At 40.0% G+C, this 25,801-nt stretch overlaps 3 protein-coding genes across 9 annotated transcripts; 1 reads left to right on the forward strand and 2 right to left on the reverse strand.

The window, feature by feature from the left end:
- The first annotated feature begins 2,696 nt into the window (after nucleotides 1-2,696).
- Nucleotides 2,697-9,634, forward strand: rbsn (rabenosyn, RAB effector). Of its 2 annotated transcripts, none has more exons than XM_029435789.1 (12): nucleotides 2,697-2,806; nucleotides 3,580-3,857; nucleotides 4,276-4,410; nucleotides 4,571-4,671; nucleotides 4,797-4,842; nucleotides 4,929-5,090; nucleotides 5,196-5,458; nucleotides 5,689-5,759; nucleotides 5,868-5,954; nucleotides 6,039-6,141; nucleotides 6,318-6,422; nucleotides 6,502-9,634. In XM_029435789.1, the coding sequence occupies exons 2-12, from the start codon at nucleotides 3,698-3,700 to the stop codon at nucleotides 7,618-7,620; spliced, it is 2,352 nt and encodes a 783-aa protein (XP_029291649.1). In that variant the 5' UTR covers nucleotides 2,697-2,806; nucleotides 3,580-3,697; the 3' UTR covers nucleotides 7,621-9,634. The 2 variants fall into 2 exon arrangements, with proteins under 2 accessions (XP_029291649.1, XP_029291650.1); XM_029435790.1 differs by lacking the exon at nucleotides 2,697-2,806 and adding an exon at nucleotides 2,833-2,944.
- Nucleotides 9,635-9,742: 108 nt separating this feature from the next.
- Nucleotides 9,743-12,183, reverse strand: mrps25 (mitochondrial ribosomal protein S25). The gene is made up of 4 exons (XM_029435830.1): nucleotides 11,822-12,183; nucleotides 10,729-10,835; nucleotides 10,542-10,629; nucleotides 9,743-10,300 (listed from the first exon to the last, which is right to left on the reverse strand). Exons 1-4 carry the CDS (start codon nucleotides 11,953-11,955, stop codon nucleotides 10,111-10,113), a joined length of 519 nt encoding a protein of 172 aa, XP_029291690.1. The 5' UTR covers nucleotides 11,956-12,183; the 3' UTR covers nucleotides 9,743-10,110.
- Nucleotides 12,184-12,535: 352 nt separating this feature from the next.
- On the reverse strand, nucleotides 12,536-25,285 carry nr2c2 (nuclear receptor subfamily 2, group C, member 2). Of its 6 annotated transcripts, none has more exons than XM_029435806.1 (16): nucleotides 25,126-25,285; nucleotides 23,176-23,287; nucleotides 22,290-22,374; nucleotides 21,900-21,976; nucleotides 21,465-21,659; nucleotides 20,887-20,992; nucleotides 20,625-20,804; nucleotides 19,818-19,974; nucleotides 19,617-19,707; nucleotides 18,384-18,529; nucleotides 17,882-18,053; nucleotides 17,382-17,503; nucleotides 16,669-16,859; nucleotides 15,937-16,074; nucleotides 15,672-15,777; nucleotides 12,536-14,982 (listed from the first exon to the last, which is right to left on the reverse strand). In XM_029435806.1, exons 5-16 carry the CDS (start codon nucleotides 21,609-21,611, stop codon nucleotides 14,808-14,810), a joined length of 1,731 nt encoding a protein of 576 aa, XP_029291666.1. In that variant the 5' UTR covers nucleotides 21,612-21,659; nucleotides 21,900-21,976; nucleotides 22,290-22,374; nucleotides 23,176-23,287; nucleotides 25,126-25,285; the 3' UTR covers nucleotides 12,536-14,807. The 6 variants fall into 6 exon arrangements, 5 of the variants coding, with proteins under 5 accessions (XP_029291666.1, XP_029291663.1, XP_029291667.1 ...); XM_029435803.1 differs by having other exon boundaries at nucleotides 21,900-21,995; XM_029435807.1 differs by having other exon boundaries at nucleotides 23,172-23,287.
- Between the last annotated feature and the right edge of the window lie 516 nt (nucleotides 25,286-25,801).

Raw genomic sequence — 25,801 nt, forward strand, 5'->3', positions numbered from 1 at the left:
AATCCAGCAGTAATGCTTCAGTAGATTGGCAAAATATTAAGCAGGAAGAAAATGCACATGATCAGATTTACAGGATGAACTATTTCAGATGAATATCCTGTATTATTATATATTTATTTCATGCACAAACTATTTTAGACCTGAAATGCAATGTCTTTAAAAGTGCACACACACACACACACACACACGCACACGCACACACACACACACACACACACACACACACACACACACACACACACACACACACACACACACACACTTACTCTGTTGACAGTCTAGTTCAGTGGTCATTTGAAGGAGTTTTGTAGTTGTAATGAAACAATTAAAACTATCCATGTTTCTAAAAATCTGAAATAATATAGCAGAATTACTTTGTCACTATACATTGAATCATCATTTGATTTATGTTCCTGACCACCACAATGTTGAGAACAGCTAAAAACAGTTCAAACAATTATGACTAACTATGACCTGTAATTAACTAGGAGGTCTCGGGGCCAACATGAGCTTTGGGCCCCCATTGACCTCATGCACATGCATTGTGTTTTATCACAGAGCACAGAAACTGAGCTGTAAGCTAAAACAATATAATGCTTATAACCCTATAAACTGAGGCTGAATCAGTCAAAGGTCCTAAAACTACATGCCTCAGGGTTAGGAAATAATGCAGGATTCAACCTTAAGGCTCTTAGCATTTCAGGTTATATTTTAATGCATATTCCTGAACAATTTGGCAAAACCAACTGACACACAGGGAACCTGCTTCCTGAATGGACCAGAGAGAGTTTCCTTTTAGGATGATCTTGACAGAAGTTAAACAGAAGCTCAGAATCAGGAAAATATGAAATATTTGCAAGATTCCCGTTTATCAGGTTGGAGGTAAGTTGTTGAGGGAATCATGAATATGGAAAATGTGGAGAGGAAGCACAGACAAGGTATTGCACGTGTGGAGAGGCTCACAGCGCTGCCTACAGGTGAGCTGTGGTATTGAAACAGGAAGGGGAAATCGGTGTTGGCGACAAAGAGGAGTAGTTTAACTACATTTAGCAGAAGCTTGTGTTACGTGTTCTATCTGTAAAGAGATGGACCAGGAATCTTTGGGTTATAATATCAAGTTAATTATTAAAATCAAAAGTGCAACAAAACATCAAATTATACTCATGAGGGCCAATCGGCTTCACTGTTCCACAGACCACAGAAATGCAATTAGCTGTCTCGCAGTTTCACAAAAAGGCCCGAATGAGCATTCACATACAGTATATACACACTAGCAAAATATGAGTATCCCTTCCTCTTATTGGACGTTGCACCATGGGATGGTGGCCTTTGTCGGTGCGGTAGGCATGTCCACGCCTCTTGACACAGTTTCATCTTTGGTGTCCTGATTTGGTACCTGTTTACATTTATTGGGAACTTACACTACATTTAGTATACCTATTTGAACTTACACTACATTATGTATACATGCTGAATAGTAAATCTCTGGTCAGTGTCTGAGCCTGACACAGGGTGCTAAAGTTTTACCATAACATCTTCTCAGTCCGAGGAACTCTCAAGGTCTTCTCATGCCTTGGGTTACTGCCGTTCAACACAACACCTGCTATTATAGCGGAATGGGCGTCTTTTCTCACGCCTACCTTATCTGGTTTTAGTCTAAACAAAACTAGTTCCCTGCACCCTGTGCGCCACAGCTCAAATCTCTCTGTATGAGTACTCTTGTCAATCTGGACATGCATATAATTCTGATCAAAAGTATAAGAATACAACATCATACATAGTAATGCGTATGGTACATTAATCAAGGTATAAATGTACAACAATATACATACATAGTAATGTGTATGTCACATGGATCAAGATATAAAAGTACAACAACTTACATACATAGTAATGTGAATCAAGATATAAAAGTACAGTGTACATCTACTGATTAAGCAAGTGATACTAAGTTTGATGATAGATTCATGATTTCCACACTTGAACGTAGTTTAACTACAAACATATTTGTATAGTGATTCAAGTAGTTAAACTACTTATTTGTCATTATATATGTAGCTAACTATTGAAACTACAAATTACTATTGTGGGCTCTAAAAGAAAAGGAATTTTTATTTTTCCATTGTTTCTCTACTGTAATTGAACTGATGCATGCATCAGGCAAACCAGTGTTCAAGCTGTTCATACTGTGTAAAAAGGTGTAAATTGAATGAGAGTTAAAATTTTAGGATTGTACAAGTCCAATGTTATAAAACTGCAAGACAACAGGCCCTTTTCTATAGACCAATGCTCAAGTCGGTCAAACAGTCAAAGTACAAGTTAAATATATTATTAGTCGAGGTATTGACCTGTGAACAAGTGGAACTTTTTGTAATCAACTCAATTGAATGGCCTTTTTTTCTGGCATGTCGTTTTTTGTACATTGTCAATTTGATCCCTTTTTTGAAAAGTACTGAACTACATTTTCTAAGTAGCTTTAGTTAACCAAACTAGATTTCTCCCTATGCTGTAGTTGAACTTCTTCCAGTTGCAAGTATTTGGTGGCTTGCAAAGCTATGCTTTCAAAGTAGCTTCCCAAACACCGCTCTTTTGTTATAATTGTTTTGTATACTATCCCTGAATCTGTATTATGTCAGTTTCATTTAATAAAAAAGTGTGTGTGTTTTGTCCGGTTTGTCCCTCTTCTCTTCCCTTACCAAATGAATGCTAATCACATGACCGGGCAGGGCTGCTGCTGCTGCAGCTGGTGTTGTCGAGCTGTCAGAGAGGATACAAACTGTCAACTACACAACTATTGGATTCATTTGTAAGTACAGCGGATCGATCGTGTTGATTAATCTGAGTACTTGTTTTTATTGAATTTAAAGGTATTCATCTCTGTGTTTTGAACAATACGATTAGAGAAACGATGGCTGAAGAAAGCGAGAGCTGATGTTAGCATGCTGTAAGTTAGCTAACGTTACAATCTCTGTTCAGTATAAGGGCGGCCAACGGCTGTACCTTTAGCTGCCAGATAGTTAATATGCAAATATCACATGTTGAATAAAATGGTGCTCGCTTACATTCAGAAAAGCAAATACTTATCTTTTAAGTTAGTTAGGACTGTTTTTCACTGACTGCGTGGGTTAAGTCACGTCATTTAAAGTCTTAATTTAGGTTAGTTTATTTGCATGGGCTCGATAAAACAACTGTAATGTTAAGTCACTGTAATCGTTGTAAAATGTTTGATGTGTAAGATTGCAGTTATGTTAGCTCCAGCTTTCTGAAGTGGACTAAAACTGGTTGTAAATTTAAACCTTTGTTACCTAACCCATGAGAGCAATATTGCAGGATAATTGGCCTCAATTTGTACAGGTGTAACAACCACACTGGTATTCAATTATACCAAGTAAGACATAATGACTTACCTGGTATAACTGAATACAAATGTGGAGAAATGCACATTCAAACCAGCATATGTGTTTTTAAATCTGTTAGAGCAAACATTTAAATCCCCCCATGTATCTGGAATTTAATGAATGGATTTTGTTAAATAGTTATAGCCTCAATCTGCTTTGCCCTGCTCTTCATTTTTACCAGAATTTTCTCTGGCGTGATGGAGCTATTATGGGGTGGGATGCACACCCCATGACATGTGGACCAAAGCAAGAATCTCCCACCTTGCATATCTTCTTCCTAAACACAGTCCGCCACTGTCATGGCCTCCAGTTATCCACCCCCCTTTGAGGTGGGTGATGTGAAGGAGGGCTTTCTTTGCCCACTGTGCCTGAAGGACCTGCAGTCATTCTACCAACTCCAAGACCACTATGAAGAGGAGCACTCTGGAGATGATCGCCATGTTAGGGGACAGCTCAAAAGTGAGTACCGTGGATTGTTCCTGTGGATTCTGCTTGCAGACACAATGCCATTTGAGTCTTGTCATTTGAGTCTAAAGAAACAAAAACCGACTAGTTGAGCAAAAAGACAGTGTGAGCTTCTTCAAAAAGCAGTTACGGGATTACAATTTGAATTTGATATAAGGGCACTGCAGTGTTTGACTAGGGGGAAATGTTGCCAGGATGAATTGGCAACATATTGTGCTGCAGGGAGGGACAGTAGATGAAACGGTAAAACTATGAAATGTAGAGAGGAAGAATGTCGGTTGGAAACAGAGGCATGCTAGGGGGTTAACTCTCTGATTTGTATGCAGTTGTTCGGATTGATAATGAACTTGGTAATAGGGGGATTTTTTTGTGGACTTGGTGGTTGTTGTGTACTCATTATCTTTGTGCACAGATTTGGTTCAGAAGGCAAAGAAAGCCAAAGACAAGCTGTTGAAACGGGATGGAGATGACAGACCGGATACAGGCAGTTATGAGTCCTTCTACTATGGTGGAGTGGACCCCTACATGTGGGAGCCTCAGGAACTGGGTGAGACTGTAAAACTGGGTGGAAATAAATCCCCACTCCACTCCCCTTTGCATATCATTTGGATATAATTTGATAATCTTTGATGAGAATGACTAATAACGCTTTTAAGCAGCAGCCACATGCTGAACTCTTACGGTTTCCTTTCTCTTTGCTTTTGTAGGAGCAACCAGAAGTCACCTTGACCTCTTTAAAAAACACCGAGCAGCCAGGATAGATCACTATGTCATTGAGGTCAACAAGCTCATCATTAGACTGGAAAAAGTATGCTTACCATGGCACAGATCACGACTCATTCACACCATAAATCTCTTCCAGTTGTTGTTAAAATTACACTTAAGATGGGCTTAACTGTGGCAACTAACTTACCATGAAAACTGTTGTTTCAGTTGACGTCGTTTGACAGGATCAACTCTGATGCCGCCAAAATCCGAGGTTTGTCCACATGTTTTCATTACAACTGTGACTCCTATGTATATGTCAACATGAATGATGTAATGAGTGTTCATCCTTCTTTATAGCCATTGAGAAGTCAGTGGTGTCGTGGGTGAATGACTCTGATGTCCCGTTCTGTCCTGACTGTGGAAACAAGTTCAACATCCGGAACAGGCGCCACCACTGTCGTCTCTGCGGGTCCATCATGTGCAGGAAGTGCATGGAGTTTGTCCCTTTACCTTTGGCTCGTACGTATGAACAAAACTCTTTCAAACTATAAAGAGTTGAAGTCAAGTTTCTTTGCCATATGTGTCTCAATGCTGTGAAATGTTTGCCTTTTTATCTGTTCACAGACAAGCTGATCAGTGGGACGCGAGAGGCCCTTTGTGTACCTGGCAGCCCCATTCAGACTCAGTCTCCCCCAGCAGGAGGTGGCGGCAGTGGGATGGGCTCCAGGAGAGGCAGCATCAGCAGCCTGAGCAGCGTTACCTCCATGCTCGAGGAAAAGGACGATGAGAAGATTCGCTGCTGTCACCACTGTATGGACACGCTGCTGAAGAGACAGCAGAAGTTGGAAGAGAGGGACCACATGCCGGATGTAGTGAAACTTTACGAGGTTGGAACATCAAACAATCTCATAGTTAAAATGGAAAAAAGGATCACTACAGATTTTTACTACAGATTTTTACAATTTTGTCTTTTCTTATTCCCACTAGTAGTGCAGTTGAGTCTGTGTTTTCTTTTCAAGCCGTCTTGAGTTTACACTGTTGTATCCTTCCCGTCATTCAGTGTTTGTCTTTTGGGGTTTCCTGTTGTTCACTTGCTCCAAACTTGTCTTCCTGTCAGAGGCTGAGGATGTGCATGGAGAAAGTGGATGAAAAGGCTCCAGAATACATCAGAATGGCTGAGTCGCTCAAGTAAGCCCCATTTTAAGAAGCAGTTATTTAATAAGTATTTCTGATGTAAGAAATCTTCTTTGATTTGAGAGACTGCTTGCTTACCGTCATGGCTGTATGCGTTCACAGTGCCGGAGAAACCACATACAATCTTGACACTGCTGGTGGACTGAGACTGGAGGTGCAGAAATACTACCAACTAATCGATGCCCTAAGGTAGATGTCAGTCCCAACAGAAGTGTTCTTTGTAAATATAGAGTTAAAAAAAAAAATCAAATGGAGTTGTGTTTTTCTTCTCAGTAAGAAGATTTTAACACTAAGAGCAAAAGATGATCCACCACCACATCCAAAGGCCCTCCAGCTTCAGAGGATGATCCGCTATACAGCCACGCTGTTTGTCCAGGTGAAGTTCAGGACATTCTCAGCATGACTAAAGACATGAGCTCACTCCAAACGGGGCTATACAGTGTTGCTACAATCATCCGTTACATTTACACAGTGTTCCTGCTACATGTTTCTTTCCAATTTGATCCTTTCTTTCCCTGAATTCACCCATTCTTCATGTCCTCCCTGTTTTAGGAGAAGCTGTTAGGTCTCATGTCTCTACCCACTAAGGCTAAATATGAAGAGCTGAAAGAAAAGAGGAAACAGGAACAAGAGAAGAGACTCCAACAAGAGAGACTGGTGAGATTGCGTACTGATAGTTCTCATTTTTCTACTTCATAACAAATGTTTGTACTTCATATATTTCCCTGCTCAACAGGTAACCCAGGGGACCCTGAAAAGGAGGCAGGAGTCTGAGAAAAACCGTCCACCTCCCAGTACTAACGGAGAGCTGCCGCAGGCCCCGAGAGCTCCACGCATGACCAAAGCTGGGGGATGGTTGCCCTCCGCAGACTCCGTCCATACACGCAGCGAGCTGGAGGACCCCCTCCTGCAGCAGATTGAGAACATACAGTCATTTGTTCGTCAGGCACGGGAGGCCAAGAGGACAGACGAGGTAGCCATGTTGGAGGAGAACTTGCGTCAGCTGCAGGATGAATACGATCAGCAGCAGACCAGCCTGGCCATCGCGCTCTCCCAGAAGCTGGCCGAGGAGGAGAGTTTGCAGCAGGGGGAGCTCAATCGCCTGGAAGCGCGGGAAAGGGATGAGAGGGAGCACTGGGGCCCCACAGTGGGCTCCACCCCGCCTTCCTTCACATGGGAGAGGTCTCTGGATATCAGTCCGGCAGGGGGCTTCCAAGGAGAGGAAGACACTGAAGCAGAGGAGCTGACTCCGAAAGCTGAGAGCAGTCCATCCTCTGTAAGAGCGTTCCCTGCTCTCACAAGCCAGGAGGAGTCACCTCCCAGGTTGAGGAGCTTAGGGGGACATGTAACCCCCCCTGGTGGTGAAGGACAGAACACCACCTCCCTTAACCCTTTCGATGATGAGGACTCTACTCCCATTGAGGAGGATCCATCCAATCCCTTCTTTGAGGACATAAAGAAGGAACACAAAGAGGTAAGCAATGGGAAGAAAGAATACAACCCATTCGATGAGGGTGAAGAGGGTGAAGAGGTGGAGGAGAACAAACGGGCTGAGTCCATACCGGGCAACCCCTTTGAAGAAGACGGCAAAACAGACACAGGTAACCCTTTCCAGGAGGCGTCTGGGAGTTCGCCAGGAGTCTCGACTAACCCCTTTGAAGGGGAGCATGATGATGAGGCTTTGCCCGACGTGGACATGATAGAGGAGGAGCTGCTGCTGCAGCAGATTGACAACATAAGGGCCTACATTTTTGACGCCAAGCTCAGCGGCCGTCTCGACGAGGTGGAGCTCCTGTCGGAGAACCTCAGAGAGCTACAGCACACTCTACTAGAACAAAAGAAAAAGAAGCACTAACACCTTTCCCACAAAATCCCCCTGATTACCTGCTACTTACCAAGTCCTGCAAGGCTAGCTCACTTTACATGACTAATGAGCCCACTGAATTTAGTTTGGGTGAGGTCTGCTGAGCCACAAAAAGACTAGGTTAGTCTCAAAATGAAATATGTTCTAGAGATCAGTAGTCTGGAGTGACTCTCCATTCATTTCCAAACAACTTTCTAAACCACTTATCCTGTACAGGGTCACAGAGGGCTGGAGCCTATCCCAGCATGCACAGTTTTTAAGCACTGCAAGTAGAAATCCATTTGTTCACGCATGTTGCTGAAGATATTAAACCTGTTGTGTCAGGGACAACATGAACAATGGAAGACAGAAGAATGCTACTTTAACATTTATTTAACGGGACAGTCAGAAGACTGTTTGAGTTGAGTAGGAAGTCAGGATGTATGATTTACATTTGATTTACTTATAAATCAGTGCAGTTCTTTAATTCCATTGATACTAGTGCCATCATGTTGTACCTAAAATTCGAGCTTATTTGTGGTAATTGAAATTCCTGCTCTTTATTCAACCAATACCAAAAAACCAAACCATGCTGTTCTTACTGGGCCTTCGAACAACACTACAAAAACCACACAAAATGACATTTGATAATTTAATTAGAAACAAATTAAATTAGACTTTATGACCACACTTGGGCCGCCTGGTGTTTGAAGGAAACTGATCAATAGATACGTTGTTATATATTAAAATTCAATTATAGGCTTAAATTACTAATTCAGTCACACTTGTTGCAGAGCCTCTGACCACTTTGTGTCATAGATTTATAAGGCAAGTTAAAGACACATTTCGCAGAATGAAGCCATTCTTGTTGCTCCTGTGCTAAGTGTCACTCATACTGACTATGATGACATCAGAGGGAAAAGCTTTTAATCCTTAATCATACTATAAATAACCACATGTACATCTGCGATACACTGTCCAGGACCGGATGAATAAGTATTTTTTCTAACAGCCGTTTAATTTCTGTTTCAGTGTTTTGCTTTTTTCTGTAACAATGACTTCAAATGAACACGTTAACCTATCTCTGTTAGGCGACATTTCCTGTCTGCATGGTCTTACTCAAGCAGATTCGGTTCAGTAATCGTTGTGCATCGTATCTGTCATGTTGGCTTTGACCTGGTTGCATTTAGATGTTTTTTTTGTTTTTTTAAAGCATCTTAAACGCCATATTGAGCCAAGTGAACAGAACATTTTCCACGTCCTGCTGTTCAACCCCTAAAGGCTGTGATCTTACTGGTAGCAGTGGCACTACTGATCCAACTGAGCACTTGGGTTGCAGGATTTTTGTCTGTGTTTCTGTGACGTGCTGTTTGACGCTTGTCTTGAGGCCAAAAGCTGGTCAACACTTTCATTTTGTTTTTATAAATATTGTTAAAATCTCTCAACATAGCTCCTGTAACATGCTGTCGGTCAACATCTGTATGTATAGCATGCTATCTGTTCAGTAGTATCCTCTATGAAGTTCATTCAAAGTTCATCCAACCAGCACTGAACATGAACATACTAAACACTATCTGCCAAGGCACATCGTAGGCATCTTCAAGTCAACTAATAACTAACTAATAAGATCAACTTAATTCTTAACTCACCGCACTATTTTAGACAGGTTTGTTTGTCAGATAAATTAACACTACATGAATGCCAGCAAGTATTATCACTCACAGTGCTGCTACATCCTTATTCATTCGTCATAGTGCTTTCCTGTCGGTCAGAATGTCCATATTTCTCTACAAAAGCAAAACGTTTTTTGTGTCGTCTGATCTCGCACTGCTTATCCGTGACGTCCCCAGAAGGTGTTAAGTACAACATGTCACTGTAAATGTTTTGTGACAGTGTGAATAACTTGAGAATGTGTATTTTCAGTTGATTTTAGCTAATTTGCTAAAACGTTTTAGACACACAGACAATTTATTAACTTTGAAAATTCCATCTCAGCACCAATAAAAGAAAATGTGTCTCTACAAAATGTTTCTCGTTCTTGTCTTAAACCTGTTGAACATGTATACAAATATTGTAGTTGTGCTTACTTTAGGATTTAGATTTTTCGAGTTTTTTCACAGAGCGACAACTACAGCCACGTAGGCAAATCATTTTTATTTTTAATGTTTACATTGCAGTATAAACACTGGGCTGGATGTAAAATCCCATCCGGATGTGTGGATTCTTCAACTAGGTCACATCACGTAAAAACGGATATCAAGTTATCCAAACCTAGAGCAAAGTTTTTGCCCAAACGATGCCATGTGTTGGTAGGTTCCTGCTGCTCATGGTGTACTTGAGGGTCTCTGTACAGTAACGTTCTCACAATGCACAGCATAGTGGGACCCTATAGGTTACACATATTTACAGCAAAATATGCAATGCGGTAGTCCTTTCACGTAATCGTACAAAATCATAGAGAACATCACAATGCTATAATATTGTCCAGTGAATCTACAGTACTCAGCTCTCCTCAGCTGCCATCAGGGTGCGGTATTTGCCCGTCATCTCCTTGGGCAGAGGAGTGGTGCTCGGACACGGCACCTGGCCCTCCACCTGACAGATGCACTCCCTCAGGCAGTACTTTTTGGGCCCAAAGTTTGCGGGGTTGGATTCCTGCATCTTGGATTGTGCCTCAGCTTCTAACACTTCTCTGTAAACCGAGAGGGAGTAAAAATCAATATATTATTGGAATATCTGGTCACTGCAGGAATAGGACTTTTTCACAGAAAACATTCGACATGGCATTGTAGAAGAAATCACAAATAATGAAACTAGTGATGGCCAAATTCTATTTAGTTGCTCCTGTATTGTGCACGCTGGCTCCCCTTCACACTGTCGTGACTTACTGGGACACTTAAATAAAACGGAGTAAACGGAATAAAATATCTTACTCTGATTTGCCCAAAATCATCTTAACATGTTTGGAAATTTGTTTGTGGTCCTTTCCTTCCACATCCACCAGAACTTGCTCGCCATTGTCTGCAAAAGAAAGTGAGGATATTAACCCAAACAGAATAAATAATAATAATAATAATAATATTGTTGTTACGGGTCAAACAACAGTGCAAGGCTACAAACCCAGGTAGAACTTCAAGAACGGCGATGGCGTCATATTTTTGAACATCATTAGTTGAAGCCACTGGTTTTTGTACTGAATCTGAGGAATATTGAAGAACACGAACTTTCTGCAAAACAGAGAGAAAGTACACAATTTAATAACAGCTTTACATGACAGGCGGTCTGACTTTCTTGAAATAGTACATTTCAAGACACAAGTGGTGCTTTAAAAAAAATCCAAGTTAAAAATTCTTCTTGGTTCTGAATAAACCAAATCAGTTTAAACGAATAACAAAATATAGCATACTATTTTCTTATTATTAGTCGTCTAGTTTACTACATTTATTTATATCAGGAACCATGTACAAAAGTGCATTCATGTGTTGGTACTTGTGCGTAAAACTAGAAGTGCAATACAGAAAAATATAAGGCTTAAACTGAGGTTAAACACTAAATTTAGTTTTGTTCACTAAACAAAGTGAAGCTGAAAAGATTAGTGGATTGAAATACCATTCAATCATCTTAGACTTGCAGAATCAATAACATCTTTTAAATCTATTCCTTTTTTATTTATTTTTATTAATGCAAGCACATTTCCAACAAGGGTGATCTTGTGAATGTCTTTTTGGTATTTTATTTCCATCTAACTTGTATTTTTGTAATTAAATTGTAATTGTTGGGTTTAGTTTCATTAAGTTTGTTTTATTTCATTCATTAAGTAACTATTACTACAGTATTTCGGTTGTTTTAGTGCTTGACATTAGAAGTGACAGTTGTGGCACTTCTAATACTACATTTTATCTGATATTTTCTGACATTTTAATGACAATAAAATTATTTATAATGCAATTAATCATTAGTAACAGCCCCATAATCACAGCATTGACATTTCACGTTGAGTGCATGTCAAGTATCATAACACAATAGCTATGTGCATGTTTTCCATTAAATATCATCATGTGGATCTGAGATTCACAAAGCTATGCATGCAGTCTGTTTATGTCACTATACTAACAGTTGTGGTACACGCTTTTGAGACACATTTGCAGTGTTGCAGCTGTAAATGTGATTTAGCTGTGATGTTAAATGTGTGTTAGCTGTTGTTAGCTCTGACCTTGCTCCGTCGCTGAGCTCTCCATGTGTGTTGTAATTGATCGTCATGATCTTCACTTTGTTTTTGAAGACGATGTCTCCCTTCTGGAGGTATTCAAGAGTCCTCCTGATCGGAAATCTTCCTTTCATAGACATTTTAAAGTCCTTTTTATTTACGAAAAACCATTCGAAAGAAACCTGCGCCTAAAGTCGCACAAGCAGAGCACAGGGATGCGCCTTTTGATGACGTCACAGGTCGTTGTCACGTTTGTGTGTTTTTCTTTATTAGAAAGTAGAAAATCATTAATATTAGTATTAATTAATTAGTATGCTCTTTAGAAAACGGAGCACATAATATACATATAATTATAAGTTAATAAAAGACAAAACAACCTGACGAGGGTGCGAAAATATCATCACGTAACACCCATTCTCCACTGGCTTCCTGTCGCATTCAGGATCTCCCTACTCACCCATCATACATGGAAATGCTCCTCCGTACCTCAGGGAACTCCTCCCTCAACACACCTCCACACACAACCTCCGCTCGTATTTCTATACTATTGTTGCTCCTTTTACTTAAGTGTCCACATCTGTGAGAAAAGTTACACGAGAGGGCATATTAGCAAAAACACTTCAAATCTCACCGGTCATAGTTTCACTTGAGCTGTAATATCCAGGTATTTCAAACATCAGACAGAAGCTTTCAGCATGAACAGACTCAGTCATGTCATACTTCATAATGAATCGTTTATTTCTTTTATAGTGTGTGGTTTCAGAGAAGCCAGCCTCAGAGACTGGAATGTTGATACAGGAGCTCAGTCGTTTATACATGTTTTATATCTTCATTGGTGTGAGGTAGAAATGTGGGGTTTTGACAAACTTGAGCAAAACATGAATGTTTGTTTCTCAATCTCAATGTTTGAAGAAATACATTTTACATGAGCAGAAAAACAAAGTACATTTACATTGTATAACATTTTACCATAGGATACTCGATCCACAAAGCTGAAGAAAATAATTCTAATCTAATATCCTGTAATGTGGGAGCTGCTCATGTTAAATATTTTAAAGCCACAACATTTAAATAAACATTATTCATACAGCATTTAATAAAATGCACTTTAGCAACTTCTTCATGCACTGCAATGCACTATAAAATGTCTAACATTGCTCCTCATAAGGGCAGACAGCGACAAGATTATAAAACTCGGTTTAAAAACAACATGCACTCATTTTAATGAAACTACATGTACAAAGGTCATTTCACAACAGGGCCTTTACAGTCTGTATGGGTTTTAAACCACAAATATTACAATTGACATTTATTTCACAAGACACAATCCATGTTGACTTCTTCCTCATTTCCGTCATCATTCATGTTGCTGTGGATGCGTATTCTGAACCATTATACAAGCGGGGGAGCCAATGCATGTCTCCGTAAAGTCTTCAAGACGTCAATGCACTCGAGACTGGCTTCCCAGAACATCTTGTTTTTTTTGTTTTTTAAATGAGGGAAACCTGCCCAAAAGTACTTTAAGTACACTTAGTATGCAACAAGCACATTTGTTTACAACAAATGAAAAGTTTTAGAAAACATACAAAACACAAAGTTTTAGTCAGCATGAACGCCACAAAAGCTGATTGATGTGCACTTAGCAGAGTACAAATGCAAACACATGTACAAAAACAGTAGCATAGCTACACATAAGTAACATTTCTGAACCCAAAAATATTTAAGATAATATAATTCATTAAAAGAAATAACTGCCAATGATAAATACACATACAAAATGCAGTTTGAGAAGAATTGCCATGACATAACATATTATTGATTGTCGTAAAGGGAAAAGTGATGAGGTGATTGCACAGGTTATATTAGCAACATATTCATGATAATTTATAAATTACTTTACCTAAACATAAAAACACTGCCGAAGCTAAAAATCTCTGAGAAGTAATTTAGTATTAAAAAAAGACACATGGTCAGTTTAATTGGCTAATTTGGCTAATGTGACTTTGTGAATTTAAGTTAAAAGAGAAACTGAATGAAATCAGACGTTGGTCATGTTGTAATGCACTGTGTGGTAAATAAATGCTTTGAAAGCCAGTCCATATGAATACAGATTATAAGGATTAATTAATTGAGGTTTGAGTTAGTTTTCATACCTGATTGGAGTTCTCATTCCAACTATTATTTAAATGTATCCAAAGTAAATAACTGTACACTAATGTCTCACACCTTCGAGGAAATAGTGTCAATTTCAAAACTGAAAAAAAAGATATATATATTACAAAGCATGTTTCATTTCCAGAAAAGTCATACTTAGTCTTTGTAAAAGCCTGAATTCTCAATTTACAGCTAGGTCATTAAAATATCAGTTTTTACTGCACCAATGTTCCCAAATACCAACATAAACAAATACTTTACAGCTTCAAAGTACACTTTTAAAGTAAGTACTCAGATTTACTTTAGTCTTTAGACTTTTAAATAGGTGAGATTCCACATACATGTGTAAGATTTCTGTTGATACAGCTCCACTGTTTTCTGCAAGCTAAAGCTAAATGATGTATGTGATCATCATGGGAGCATTGTAAGGCTTGGATAAGACTAAAACAATATGAAAGGCTTAGGTCAGAAGTTAAAGTTCATATGTAATTAGCTTGAGGTGCCATTCAGACATTAAAGGAGATGAGCACAGTTGCAGCTACAGAGGGATTCCTTTTCCATTCAGTTCAGAGTGACTGATTTTAGAGCCAGAAATTCAAGATTACCACACTGCGTCAGCTCCAGAAAACATTCCAAGTGTCATCCTGGTTTTCCAATCCCAGATTATCTTAATCTAACAAGGATTCCTGAATGATTTTGCACCATGCATCGTTACAAAACAAGGGGCCGCCGCAGGATTTTAGACTGGGGTTCAGCGGGAATCCCCACGAGAGACAAAGAAGAGTACCTGAAGTGGCTATTACACTTTGACAGTTCTGCGTGCTGGAGTGATGGCGTGTCATTCTGTAGAGTCAGAGTCCTGGCTGTTATACTCAGCCGTCTCCATCTTGAGGATGTAGGGAATGATGCTGTCAATAGAGACATTACCTATCAAGCCAGTGAAGAAGAGCTCCTCTGTGATGGCCGAGTTCATGAGGCGAAGGGCCGGGAGACGAGTCAGGATGCGGGTCAACCTGGGGAAACAAGCACACAACAATTCCTGCAAAGTCCTCTTGATATCTTGGGTGTTTCTCAATGTTAAGGAAGGATCGCTACGTCATCGAATCCCGCTGAAGGACTGATTCCAAGGTCGAGGATCCTTTAAATTCTACCGAGGAGTGAGTCCTTCATTCAGAGCTCTTAAAACGCCCACAATCTTATACGCACGATGCATTCCCTCTCCCCCGATTTTGAAACTGATTTTCTTTGTTTGATGTACTCCCACAGCCCCATCAGATGAGCTCAAGCACCCATCAACACCACCCGTCATGCACAAAATGTATTTATTTGAATGTATTTTCAAAGTGGATGATATTAAGCACTATTAAAGCTAGAGCGCAGGACTTTTACATATAGATGAACGTCCGTTACATTCAAGCCCTTGCCCAACGAGTTCACACAATGCTGATTAAGCCTATCACTGACAGTGAAAGCTCTCCTGTAGTTTTGCAGTGTATCGGATTTGTGGAGTTTGGCACCTGTCGCGTAAATAAACGCTTCAGGTTGCGGTTACACTCCTGAGACGTGAGCCTGCACGGAGCTGGTGCAGACAGCTGCATGGATTAACATGAGAGCGTATCAGTTGCGTGAGACGTGTAAGTAAAAACAGTGTCTGACATGCTTGCAGTCTAGACGGGAGTTTGGACTGGAGGTATGAATGTACCTGTAGGTTTCGTCTGGGTACGTTTTCTGCACGTAGTCCTGCAGCTCCATCAAGGCTTTTTCCTGGAACTTCTCGATCTGCCCGCTGCTGTCCACACCGGGGTGATCTGATAATAAAACACACACCAGTTGATTTCCAACATACAAATACAGATCATTTATTCAAATCACTTTTTCTTTTTCTTTTCCATTGAATTCGTTTTTATTTGCCTGATACAAATTTGAATGTGTATTACTCATTTGTTTAAGAAAAGCAGAACACTCACCAGGGCTGAACAACACTATAGCTTTCAGGTAGGCATATTCGTAGCTGTCCGTCTCCAGCTTCGTCATGTTGTTACAGAACTCCTGAAACTTCCAAATATGCTCCATCACCTGCTTCACCCTCTCCCCCGAAAGCTTGTCTGAGAGAGAAGAAAATATTTGATATATTAGGATTCATAATTAACTTTGAGATTTATCTAACCAGGAGAGTCACACCAACAAAACATACCATGTTAGGTTACCATAGTAATTCCTCATCACTGTTAGTTAATCCTATTATTTCATTTATCGTTATGAAGTAAATGTTGATTGCTCTAATGGCTATAGAATAATGAGTTTGCATATTGGCGACGCATATATTTGCTTATGGCTTAGAGGTTGTGTCGGTTGCAGCGAGGGAGAAACTGCCTGTGAACGGCGCAGGAGGAGCAGGAGAGACTCCGCGCTGTTGGCAGAAGATAAATAAATTCTCCAATTTACACTTAAATTCAATCTGTGGTATCTGAGCTATCAAGTATGATGCAGCACCATCTGGGGCTCATAAGTATGTGTAACAATAGAGTGTACAGAGACAGAAATACGATGCCGCACGTGTTTGAGAAATGAAAGAAGCAATGTGAGAAGACTGCAGTCCTCCTAAGTAGTTCTTCTAGACTTTAGGTCTAGTTTGTTAAGAAAACAACTTATAATATAAATATAATAAATAAAAAGCACAATTCTTGACTCCTGTTTACATGTGAGTGTGTGTCCTACTGAGAAATGATGACGAGGTCTGTGGTCCATACCATCCTGGATGCTGCTTTGAAGGTGGTTGATGATGGCAGCGAGGATGGTGGACAGGTTCATCTCATAAGCGCACTGAGCAAGACCCAGAGTAAACAGCTCGTTCCAGCAGGCTCGCACCAGACTGGTGTTCGCCTCCTGACTGACAAAGACAAGAGACAGAGAAATAGATAAGTGAGAGCGTGTAGATAGACAATAATGCAACCTTTGTTTACACGGACAAATGATGTATGTCATTCCTCATTTGGTGAATGTGGTTTAAAAGCTTTTGCACCCTTATCCTGGTAAATACAGCTTTGAGGTCTCGAAAAGCGCTATATAAATTCAATTTATTATTATTATTATTACAGAGTCACCTTAAACTAGATCAAAATCATCTAGATCAACTAGAATTAAGGACTATTTGACCGCTGAATGCACATGTCCTGTTACTGAACACTGCTAATCCATTGTTTGATGTTATTTCCTGCTTGTTTTAAGTCTGTTGCGTATTTCTTTTATGTGAAACTTTTTATGCTGCTGTCTTGGACTCCCTTGTAAAAGAGACTCTGAATCTCGACGGGAATATTCCTGGTTAAATCTAGGTACAAAAAAAACATTCCCTGCATTCCTGAAAGGGGTGAAACTGTATCATTCAAGTCTTCCTGTGTCAAATGCATCTCACCCAAGAGCTGAGAAAGCAGGGATGGAGCGTGCCCAGTGCATGGAGAGAAAGAGAAGTCTGGATGCTGACTCACAGATGTAGTGTACATTCAGATACTCGGGCATGGGGCTGGGCATGGTCAGCTAGACAAAGAGGAAAAGGTAGAGGGGAAGGACATAAGAGAGAAAAATATAAATAGAGATTTGACGAATGATTACTTACGAGATAAATGCCAAAGTGAAAGAAACACAACTTAAATGTTTCAATATGTTTCAACAGAATATAGTTTCATCTGATACACAATTCAAGATTGTAAGGAAAATATGCATATGAATAATGATCTCCTTTTTAACAATGTAGCCATGTAAATAACACTTTTATTTAGTAATGTCATGACACGGGACATTTCCCTGTCTTGTAGACAAGTGAGTCAACTTGAATCCCTAAATCATGAATAATAATTAATATCAAGTGTGTGTGTGTTATTTGGGTCTTTAGCTGTATGAGTTGACTCCACCCACCTTAAAGCCAACATGGCTGTCTGTGAGCAGTGGTCCTTCCACCTCAATGATGGGGGTCTCCTGGTCTCGACCAATCAGCTGGATGGTTGTTCCACTGACACACTTATCTGCCAGACTCTGTCCAACGCCTACTTCATGGGGGTTGAAAACTTTGGCCAGGGTGTCAAAGGCACTGCACACACACGCACACATGCACGCACACGCACACACACGCAGACACACACACACACACACACACATCTTCGGGTTTTGGACTGACAAAACAAGACATTTGAATACATCACCTTGACCTTGGAGGAGCTGGGATGGACATCTTTCTCTATTTTCTGACATTTTATAGACCAAATAGGCAGATTAATTCATCGATCGTGAAAATAATCGTTAGTTGCAGCCCTAGTGCCAAGACTGACCAACGAAAGATGAGAATTCACGGAGGGCCTGTTGAAGTGACGTTTCAGATACCTCTCACAACAAACTCCCTCTCTGTGCACTGCTGACTGACCGTGTTATCTCGCTGGCAGATTGTTCCTCATGTTGGCTGTCTGAGGTATCACCATTGTTTAGATTTTCTCTTAGTGAGTCGCTCAGGTTGGCAAGTGATGTCACCACATTGGCTAGTGTCCCCAAGTCCCCCTGCCCAGGATCCATCTGAAGACAAATGAAACAATGCAGATTATTTTCCATCAAATAGGTCATCTGAACCGGGATCCTCTACAGACACACAATAGGGTGTCCTCAACTGGAGCAAAGCACAAACACGTGTTGCCTGCAACAAAAAGGAATGACAGAATCTTCTAAAAACATATTACAGGAATGAATGAAGACTACTTTAACTATTGGTTGTTGTGGAGATTCTGCACAGATTAAGCTTCATTATAGCCTTGGTGTACATTTCTGACAGATTTGTACGTCCAGTACGTGCCGTTTGAGTAGAGTCATGAAGCCTGATTAAGTCCCTGAACGATCAACAAGATGACTCTTGGACGATCGGTTGGATGTCTGGCAGGTCAGAGATCTTGGTAAGTTTTCCTGCAGTTTGAGCAGTTCCATGGCCTGATTTCCTTCATGGCTGCCGTCTAAAGATCCCTTATAAACTGTAGTGAACTTTTCTAAATATTATTAGAGTAGTATTTTACATGTTCTGGCTAAAACTGTAGTATTGACTCAGTGATATAAAACTGAACTTCAGACTTTCTGCACCTTCCAGCCATCTGCAGCTCTACATTATTCTTTTTTTCTTCCTACTTTATGTTCATAGTAGAATTGCAAGTAATGCTGCCTTTCTCTCTTTTTGTCAACATTGAGGACACAGTTATCTTGGTTGAATAAACTTTATTGGAACTCTCAATGGACAAAAGCGACTGGGGGTTCTTTACTTACATACAGTGTGAACATAAAATATGTATGTTCTGGCACAAAGGCAGACTGAAACGTGTACTGTGAGTTAACACACAGTACAAAATAAGGAAAAACAGCATTACAGATTTTCAAGCTCAAAATTCTTTATTTTGTTGACCCCCAAAATACTAAGCACCAAATATAACAGCCTCACAATACAAGAGCAACAAAACCTTCCAACATCTCCACCTGAGGGATCACACTTCTAATACAAGGAGCAGAAGAAGACAGACAGCAGCAGAACAGACAGGCAGATGTATATACATCTATATATATATCTATATAGATATATATAGATACATATATATATTTATGGTAACTGCTGTAGCAGCTGTACCTTTGAGTCCGTGGCCAGCAGCAAAGTTCCATCACTCTGGATGACCGGCTGCTGGATATTAACCAGCATGCCCTGCTCCAGCAGGCTGGATCTGCACACGACACAGAGCATCATCAAAATCCAGTTCACATAACAACAACATCTACAGCTGAGAGACAAAACAGAGCCTGAAGTTTGTCTGTAGGTCTGATTCCCACTGACCTGGAGCCATCCGTCTCTGTATCGGAAATAAAGGTTGGCGTGGCGATGAGCGGACTGTTTAGGTCCTTGCGAATGTAAATCTTTTGGGTGGAGGCAGCACAGTTGGCATGCTTCTCTCTGGGCACTACGTCGATGGGCTTTCTCTCACTCTGGACAGCTGAGGATAAACAAAAAGAAAAATGTATAACTAGTTGACATTCAAATTCTAGATGAACATTTGAATGCTGCAAAGCTTAATTTACTTTTGCATGTCTATTGATTCTGTTTAAACCCCTGTGTTTCTGCACAATTGCAGATAGAAATTAGGCTATAGCAGCAATTTCACGCCATCATAAATTACATTTATACAATCACAAAAAAATATATTTAGTCTGAAATGACTTCAGTCGTCACACAATGTATCTGCATGCGCTTGCCGTTGCATCCAGACGTCATCACTCTCATACTAACAAGATGTTGAAGAAATTTAAATTCTACATTGATTTAATAAAAAAAGACTCTTTAATTGAATTTAATCAAAATTGTTGTTGCTCTTTTGTTTTGTCTTGTTGAACTTTTCAAAGCTTCATTTTAAAACCTCAATAGAAGCTAGGAATGTAAAATATATATATATATATATATATATATATATATATATATATATATTCGGTACAGCCCCATTCCAGACTTTGCTTTCTTTTTTAGGGAACTGAATGTTTTATTTAAAATATTTTTTCAAAAGCTGGAGATACTCTGATAATAACTTATAATACCTGATTTGTTTCTGAGTGTTTTTGTATAGTGTCCTGGATTTGAATGCAAACTCACAGTCAGTCTTCATCCCCATGTCAAGGCATTTCCTCAACCGACAGAACTGGCAGCGATTGCGGTGATGTTTGTTGATGACGCAGTCCTGTTTACTGCGGCAGCTGTAGGTCAGGCTCTTCCTCACGCTCCTCTTGAAGAAGCCTTTACATCCCTCACAACTGACTGCTCCGTAGTGACGCCCTGATCACAGAGAAAACTGGTCAGATCAGGATAGATGACCTTGACATCACCCGGTAATGCAACTGACTTTAAGCTTTAGTACCTGAAGCCTTGTCTCCACACACCACACAGTACTCCACTGGCTGCGGTCGGCTCAGGTCCCCTGAATGCCCTAACAACCGTTCCATTGACACCGGATCTGTGACGATCTGAAAAGCAAAGTCAAACACAGGCCATTAATCTTGTGTTTCACCTTAATACAATGTCAATCTCGGCAACTGTATTTCTGGTGGATTGTAAACCCATGAGAGTTGGGCACTTGAAATGTGTATGTGTGTGTGTGTGTGTGTGTGTGTGTGTGTGTGTGTGTGTGTGTGTGTGTGTGTGTGTGTGTGTGTGTGTGTGTGTGTGTCACAAATCTATTAAAAGATATAAAGCACCTTTCAAAACACAGTTACAACAACCTCAAAGCCAAAAACTAAACACATAAGACAAAGAGTTAAAAACATATAAAAAAACGTAAATTAAAAATTAAAGTGGGTTTTTAAAAGTGATTAGAAAGACGAGATAGTTTGCAGCCCTGATCTCCTCAGGCAGGTGATTCCTAGGTCTAGGAGCTCTAAATGCGAAAGGCTTTATCACCTTTGTGTATGAATCTGGACCTTAGGGAGGAAACTGTACCTGTATCCTTCCTGGCATCAGGCTGTCTGCAGCAGTGAAGATGAGCTGCTTAGTGTTGTGGCTGTCCGATGAGGCCAGGATAACCTTGCCTGCCCCTGAGCTGTCTGTCAGTATGAACTGCTGTTTGGGAGCACTGGACGGCTTCATCGCTGTCACTATCTGGATCTTCTGACCTGTCTGCTGGTCGGTTACAATCTGAGGGTGTTAGAGATGAAAGAGGGAGACAGAAAGAGAGGGAGGTGGAAATGAACATGGTCCAATAGGGTTGAAGAAGAAAAAAGAAAAAGGAACAGAGTGACATTGAAGGTGGGAGAGATGAGTCACATGATGTAACATCAACTTGTTCGTCGCTGCTGCTAATGCACCGAAAGAGGAACACATCAACAGGTAGCAGCAGGGTCACATTCTTCGAAGCCAACTAATGCTGAGAGTTACCTGTAGTCGCTGTGGTGTTGTGGCAGGCTCAGTGGCGATGACCTGAAAGCGCTGTGGAGACTCACTTAACACTGAGTCTGAAGGAGAGGAAGACACCTAGAATTTTAAACATATTTCAACAAACTCAACACATAAAAGTTATAATTAATAAGTCTGCAACACACATATATGTTAGTTGAGTCTGTGGAGGGAATAGATCTTTTTATTATACACTGTTACATGAATAAAAGTCTGAACTGTCTGCAGAAGGTACGTCTCTATGGCAACAACAAATAAAAGTAGCATTCAGCAGCCACACAAAGAAAGTAGCAGCACAGCAAAAACATTATAAGGGCTATATGGAAGGACTCAGACTGCCAGTAAACAGTACATCATAAAGGTCTCCCTCACCTCTGCCTCGTGCTCAGAGTCCACTTTCTGCTGAGAGAGCAGATTCAGGTTGGTCGTCATGTTGATGTAAGGTCATTAGTGAGGTCTGTTTGGAAAGATGCCACAGACGATCAACCACAAAATCACAATCCAAAAGGAATGAAGTCTGTCAAGTTTCCTCTTGTAAAGAAGCTACAGAGACAAGCATACCTACTTCAAAACCTTTCAAATTAATAACCTAAAAGGTCAAAAACACATTTCTCTACAGTGCAGCAGTAAAGTGGAATAACCTACCCACTAATCTGAAGCTGATTCCTTCACAGAGCAGGAACAAAGTGGCATTAGAGAAATGCTTACACAGTACGATGTAGCCTATTCAATTTAACAAAATGTTTTTTTATTACCAAGATCATAAGAACATGTTGACATAGTTACCCCACCAGCTGCTATTTAAAGTTTTTTAATCATCAAATAAAATCAATCAATTAAAGGGGCAAACCGTCACAGAAGAGCAGGCCAACACTACAACAGCCAACAGCTTTATGAATATAATGTTGTCCTGTGGACCATAGAGGACTCATGATGACATGTATTGAAACACAACTTTTGATCCGTGATGAATGCTTATTCATTAAGTTAATTAGTCTGATTTGTATGACCTGGCTGCTGTCGCAGAGGATTCATCATTGGGATTTAAGTTTTTCTGTCACAAAGCAACATCCCTCAATACAGCAAAATATAAAACTATTTTTCAACCTAGAACATCAAATCTCAAGTTCACACATGCAATCATTTAATTATGATAAACAAAAGAGAAAATAAAATGAACAAAATATTTATAACATCACTTTACTGTTCCGTATTGTCCGTCATTAACATCAGGTGATTTCTTCCACATCTCACCTACTTTAATATTCTTCATGTTCAGACACCTCAGGTAATATTTTGTCGGACAAATCCAGCCTTGGCATGAGCGCAGTGACGTCACCACAAGCCGAGTCTATGACCTCTGAGTCGACCTAGACGTGAGATTTGAGAGACCGTTGATAACAAGATTACACTGCAGTCTGATGGAACCTCACATTGTCCGATATGACACTGTAACAAAAAGGCAGAAAACTGATGTCCCTTCAGAAAAATGTCCCACCTCTTTGCTTTCATTGTTAGCGAACCTGCTGGGTCCCTTTACATGAGACTTTATACTGATTACAGAGTCAAAACTGAAACATGCAACTATTATTATTTGTCATTTAGCAGACGCATTTATCCAGAGCAGTGAACAGTGAACTAACTACAGGGACAGTCCCCCTGGAACAACTCAGGGTTAAGTGCCTTGCTCAGGGTATTGAACTGAATCTATTTGGAAGACTAAACCACTGGACCACCACCACTGTTGTTAAATGTTTTGCTTTCTATGTGAAAAGAACCTCAAATCATTCAACACAGTTAGCAGAACTGCATCATATCAGCGGAGAAACACTGTAATAAAGTATTATCCACAAACTGGTACAATTTAAATGCAATACACCAAATGGTACATAGTCAAAAAGACAATCTAACTATACAGTCTATTGGTATTTACAACTGTGACTGTCACCACAGTGCATTTGAATATCTTCTTTGGCAGAATAAGGCTAAATAATAGCATCTACTCTACATCAATTACCTCCTTGCACTTGACATCTTTGCTGATTTTGGATTGCATAATAAAGAACATAATAGCTAAGAAAGCCTTTATGTTTAAAGCTATATAATAATCTATCTATATCATCTTTCTACTTGTTCAAAAAGGCCACTTCTTATAATAAAATACATTATACATGTCCATAACAATACCCCTATAACTGAATTATGTTGTATAACTTTATTACTTATGCATATCACTGACATTAGGACTTTTTCTATAATCTATGAATTAATTATCCATTTTCATGTTCTGCTCGTTATTTATTTATTTGTTTTTGTCACACTTGATATCGTCTTGATATGTCTTGTTATTTTAGTTTTTTGTTAAATGTTTTGTCCCCTTATGATCCCCTTGAAAGCGAGAGTAGGCTGTATCTCAAGGGGTTATTCCTTATAAAGAATGTCCAATCAAAATAATACAAGTTGACAGTATGAGGGGAAACTGATGAATGTGCCTGCAGTAGCTCAATGATATGTTCACTGCCAGAGGGAGGAGCATGCTGCTTCATATTCTTCACCGATTGGTCGAACAGAGTACCCATCAATACCTCCGTCCACAAACGCATCACAACACAGAACAAAATGGACAATCTGGCAGTCAGCCAATAACACTAGAGGCGAATCCTTATGATAAATATATTAGAGCATTTTCTTTCCAGACATTAGAGCAGCCCACTGTGTGTGTACTGGTAGTAAATGTTTTTTTTTTTTTTTTTAAATGCAGCGTTGTTGAATAAAGTAATAGTCATCACAACACAATTATGTTCCCGAGATGGCAAAGGTAAAAGGGTCGAGTTCATCTGCAGCAACTATAGCTTTCCTATGTTAGCTGTTAGAGCTACTAGCAAACGCAACCAAGGCTGCAGCAAGAGCCGACTGCACCTCTCTCCCCCTGGATGTGTCATTGTAGCATGCAGGGATCGGTTCAGGTTAAGCCGGCAGTAGTGTCACATATTAATAATTAGTTTAACGGTCTGTTCAGCATGTCATCGTAGTCAGACTCCGCCTTGCGCTTCACGGTCCTTGCCCAGATCCTGAGATGCCAGAGTCGGGCAGGAAGGGAGCCCCGCATCGGCTAGCTAACAAGCTAGCTGGAAGATTAGCTGCGCTCTTTTATCATCCAGTATCTCAGAGAGCTTCCTACGGTTTTCAAATCGGGACTGAGACTTACCTCTGGGGGTTGGTGCTCACAGATTTCAGGCTCTTTGATATTTTATAAAATATTTGTTTTGGTTTCTTCTGTTAAAGGTCATAGTTCGTGACCCCGCACCGCCAGCACGTTGATGATGGTGGAGGGTTTTTTTTCTTCTTCCTCTCTCGCGTCCCCGCGCGCTTCCAACTGCCCCCCACCCCCACCCACCCTTGGCGCGAGCCAGACAGGACTGACGTCATCATGTCTGACTGACTTTGTTGTCAAGTTGAGTGTTATAAAATTAACATGATAAAACAAAAAATGTAGGCTACTAACAGATATATATAAGAGAGAGACTCAAGCACTGTTTCAAGTATTTCTGCTCTTCAAGTTTTTGACACAAACACTTTTGACTGTTAAAGAACTGTACTGTATATAAACACAATTTATATACCATTTAAGACATTTAATTTGTAGTTAAGACCCCTGGCAATTTAAATAGTTTATTATGTTGTCATGTCTTCCAATTGAAATGTTTAGGTTATGTTGACTTTTGAAAATGTTGTCAAGTTACGTTATTACCAGGACACAAAGCTGTATGTTACAGGGTTGTAATTAAAGATATTTATGCAATAAAACACCAACATTTCTTAGTTTCCTCACCTTTATTCTACATGCTGTAATTGAAGGTTTTATACAATTAATGTACAAGACA

Source organism: Cottoperca gobio, chromosome 7, assembly GCF_900634415.1.
Source record: "Cottoperca gobio chromosome 7, fCotGob3.1, whole genome shotgun sequence".
In the NCBI taxonomy this organism is placed as follows: domain Eukaryota; kingdom Metazoa; phylum Chordata; class Actinopteri; order Perciformes; family Bovichtidae; genus Cottoperca; species Cottoperca gobio.

What these genes read in the sequence shown, in the direction of transcription:
- mrps25 (XM_029435830.1), bottom strand. Translation starts at nt 11,955, where the DNA reads ATGTCTATGAAAGGAAGATTTCCGATCAGGAGGACTCTTGAATACCTC. An exon ending in GTTCTTGAAGTTCTACCTGG is followed by an intron (nt 10,630 to 10,728) that starts GTTTGTAGCCTT and finishes TTTCTTTTGCAG; the next exon opens with ACAATGGCGAGCAAGTTCTG. An exon ending in ATGATTTTGGGCAAATCAGA is followed by an intron (nt 10,301 to 10,541) that starts GTAAGATATTTT and finishes CTCGGTTTACAG; the next exon opens with AGAAGTGTTAGAAGCTGAGG.
- nr2c2 (XM_029435803.1), bottom strand. Translation starts at nt 22,349, where the DNA reads ATGACGACCAACCTGAATCTGCTCTCTCAGCAGAAAGTGGACTCTGAG. An exon ending in TGCTGGCCACGGACTCAAAG is followed by an intron (nt 18,530 to 19,616) that starts GTACAGCTGCTA and finishes ATTTGTCTTCAG; the next exon opens with ATGGATCCTGGGCAGGGGGA. An exon ending in TCTGCCAGCGAGATAACACG is followed by an intron (nt 18,054 to 18,383) that starts GTCAGTCAGCAG and finishes GTGTGTGTGCAG; the next exon opens with TGCCTTTGACACCCTGGCCA.
- rbsn (XM_029435789.1), top strand. Translation starts at nt 3,698, where the DNA reads ATGGCCTCCAGTTATCCACCCCCCTTTGAGGTGGGTGATGTGAAGGAG. An exon ending in TCATCATTAGACTGGAAAAA is followed by an intron (nt 4,672 to 4,796) that starts GTATGCTTACCA and finishes CTGTTGTTTCAG; the next exon opens with TTGACGTCGTTTGACAGGAT. An exon ending in ATGTAGTGAAACTTTACGAG is followed by an intron (nt 5,459 to 5,688) that starts GTTGGAACATCA and finishes TCTTCCTGTCAG; the next exon opens with AGGCTGAGGATGTGCATGGA.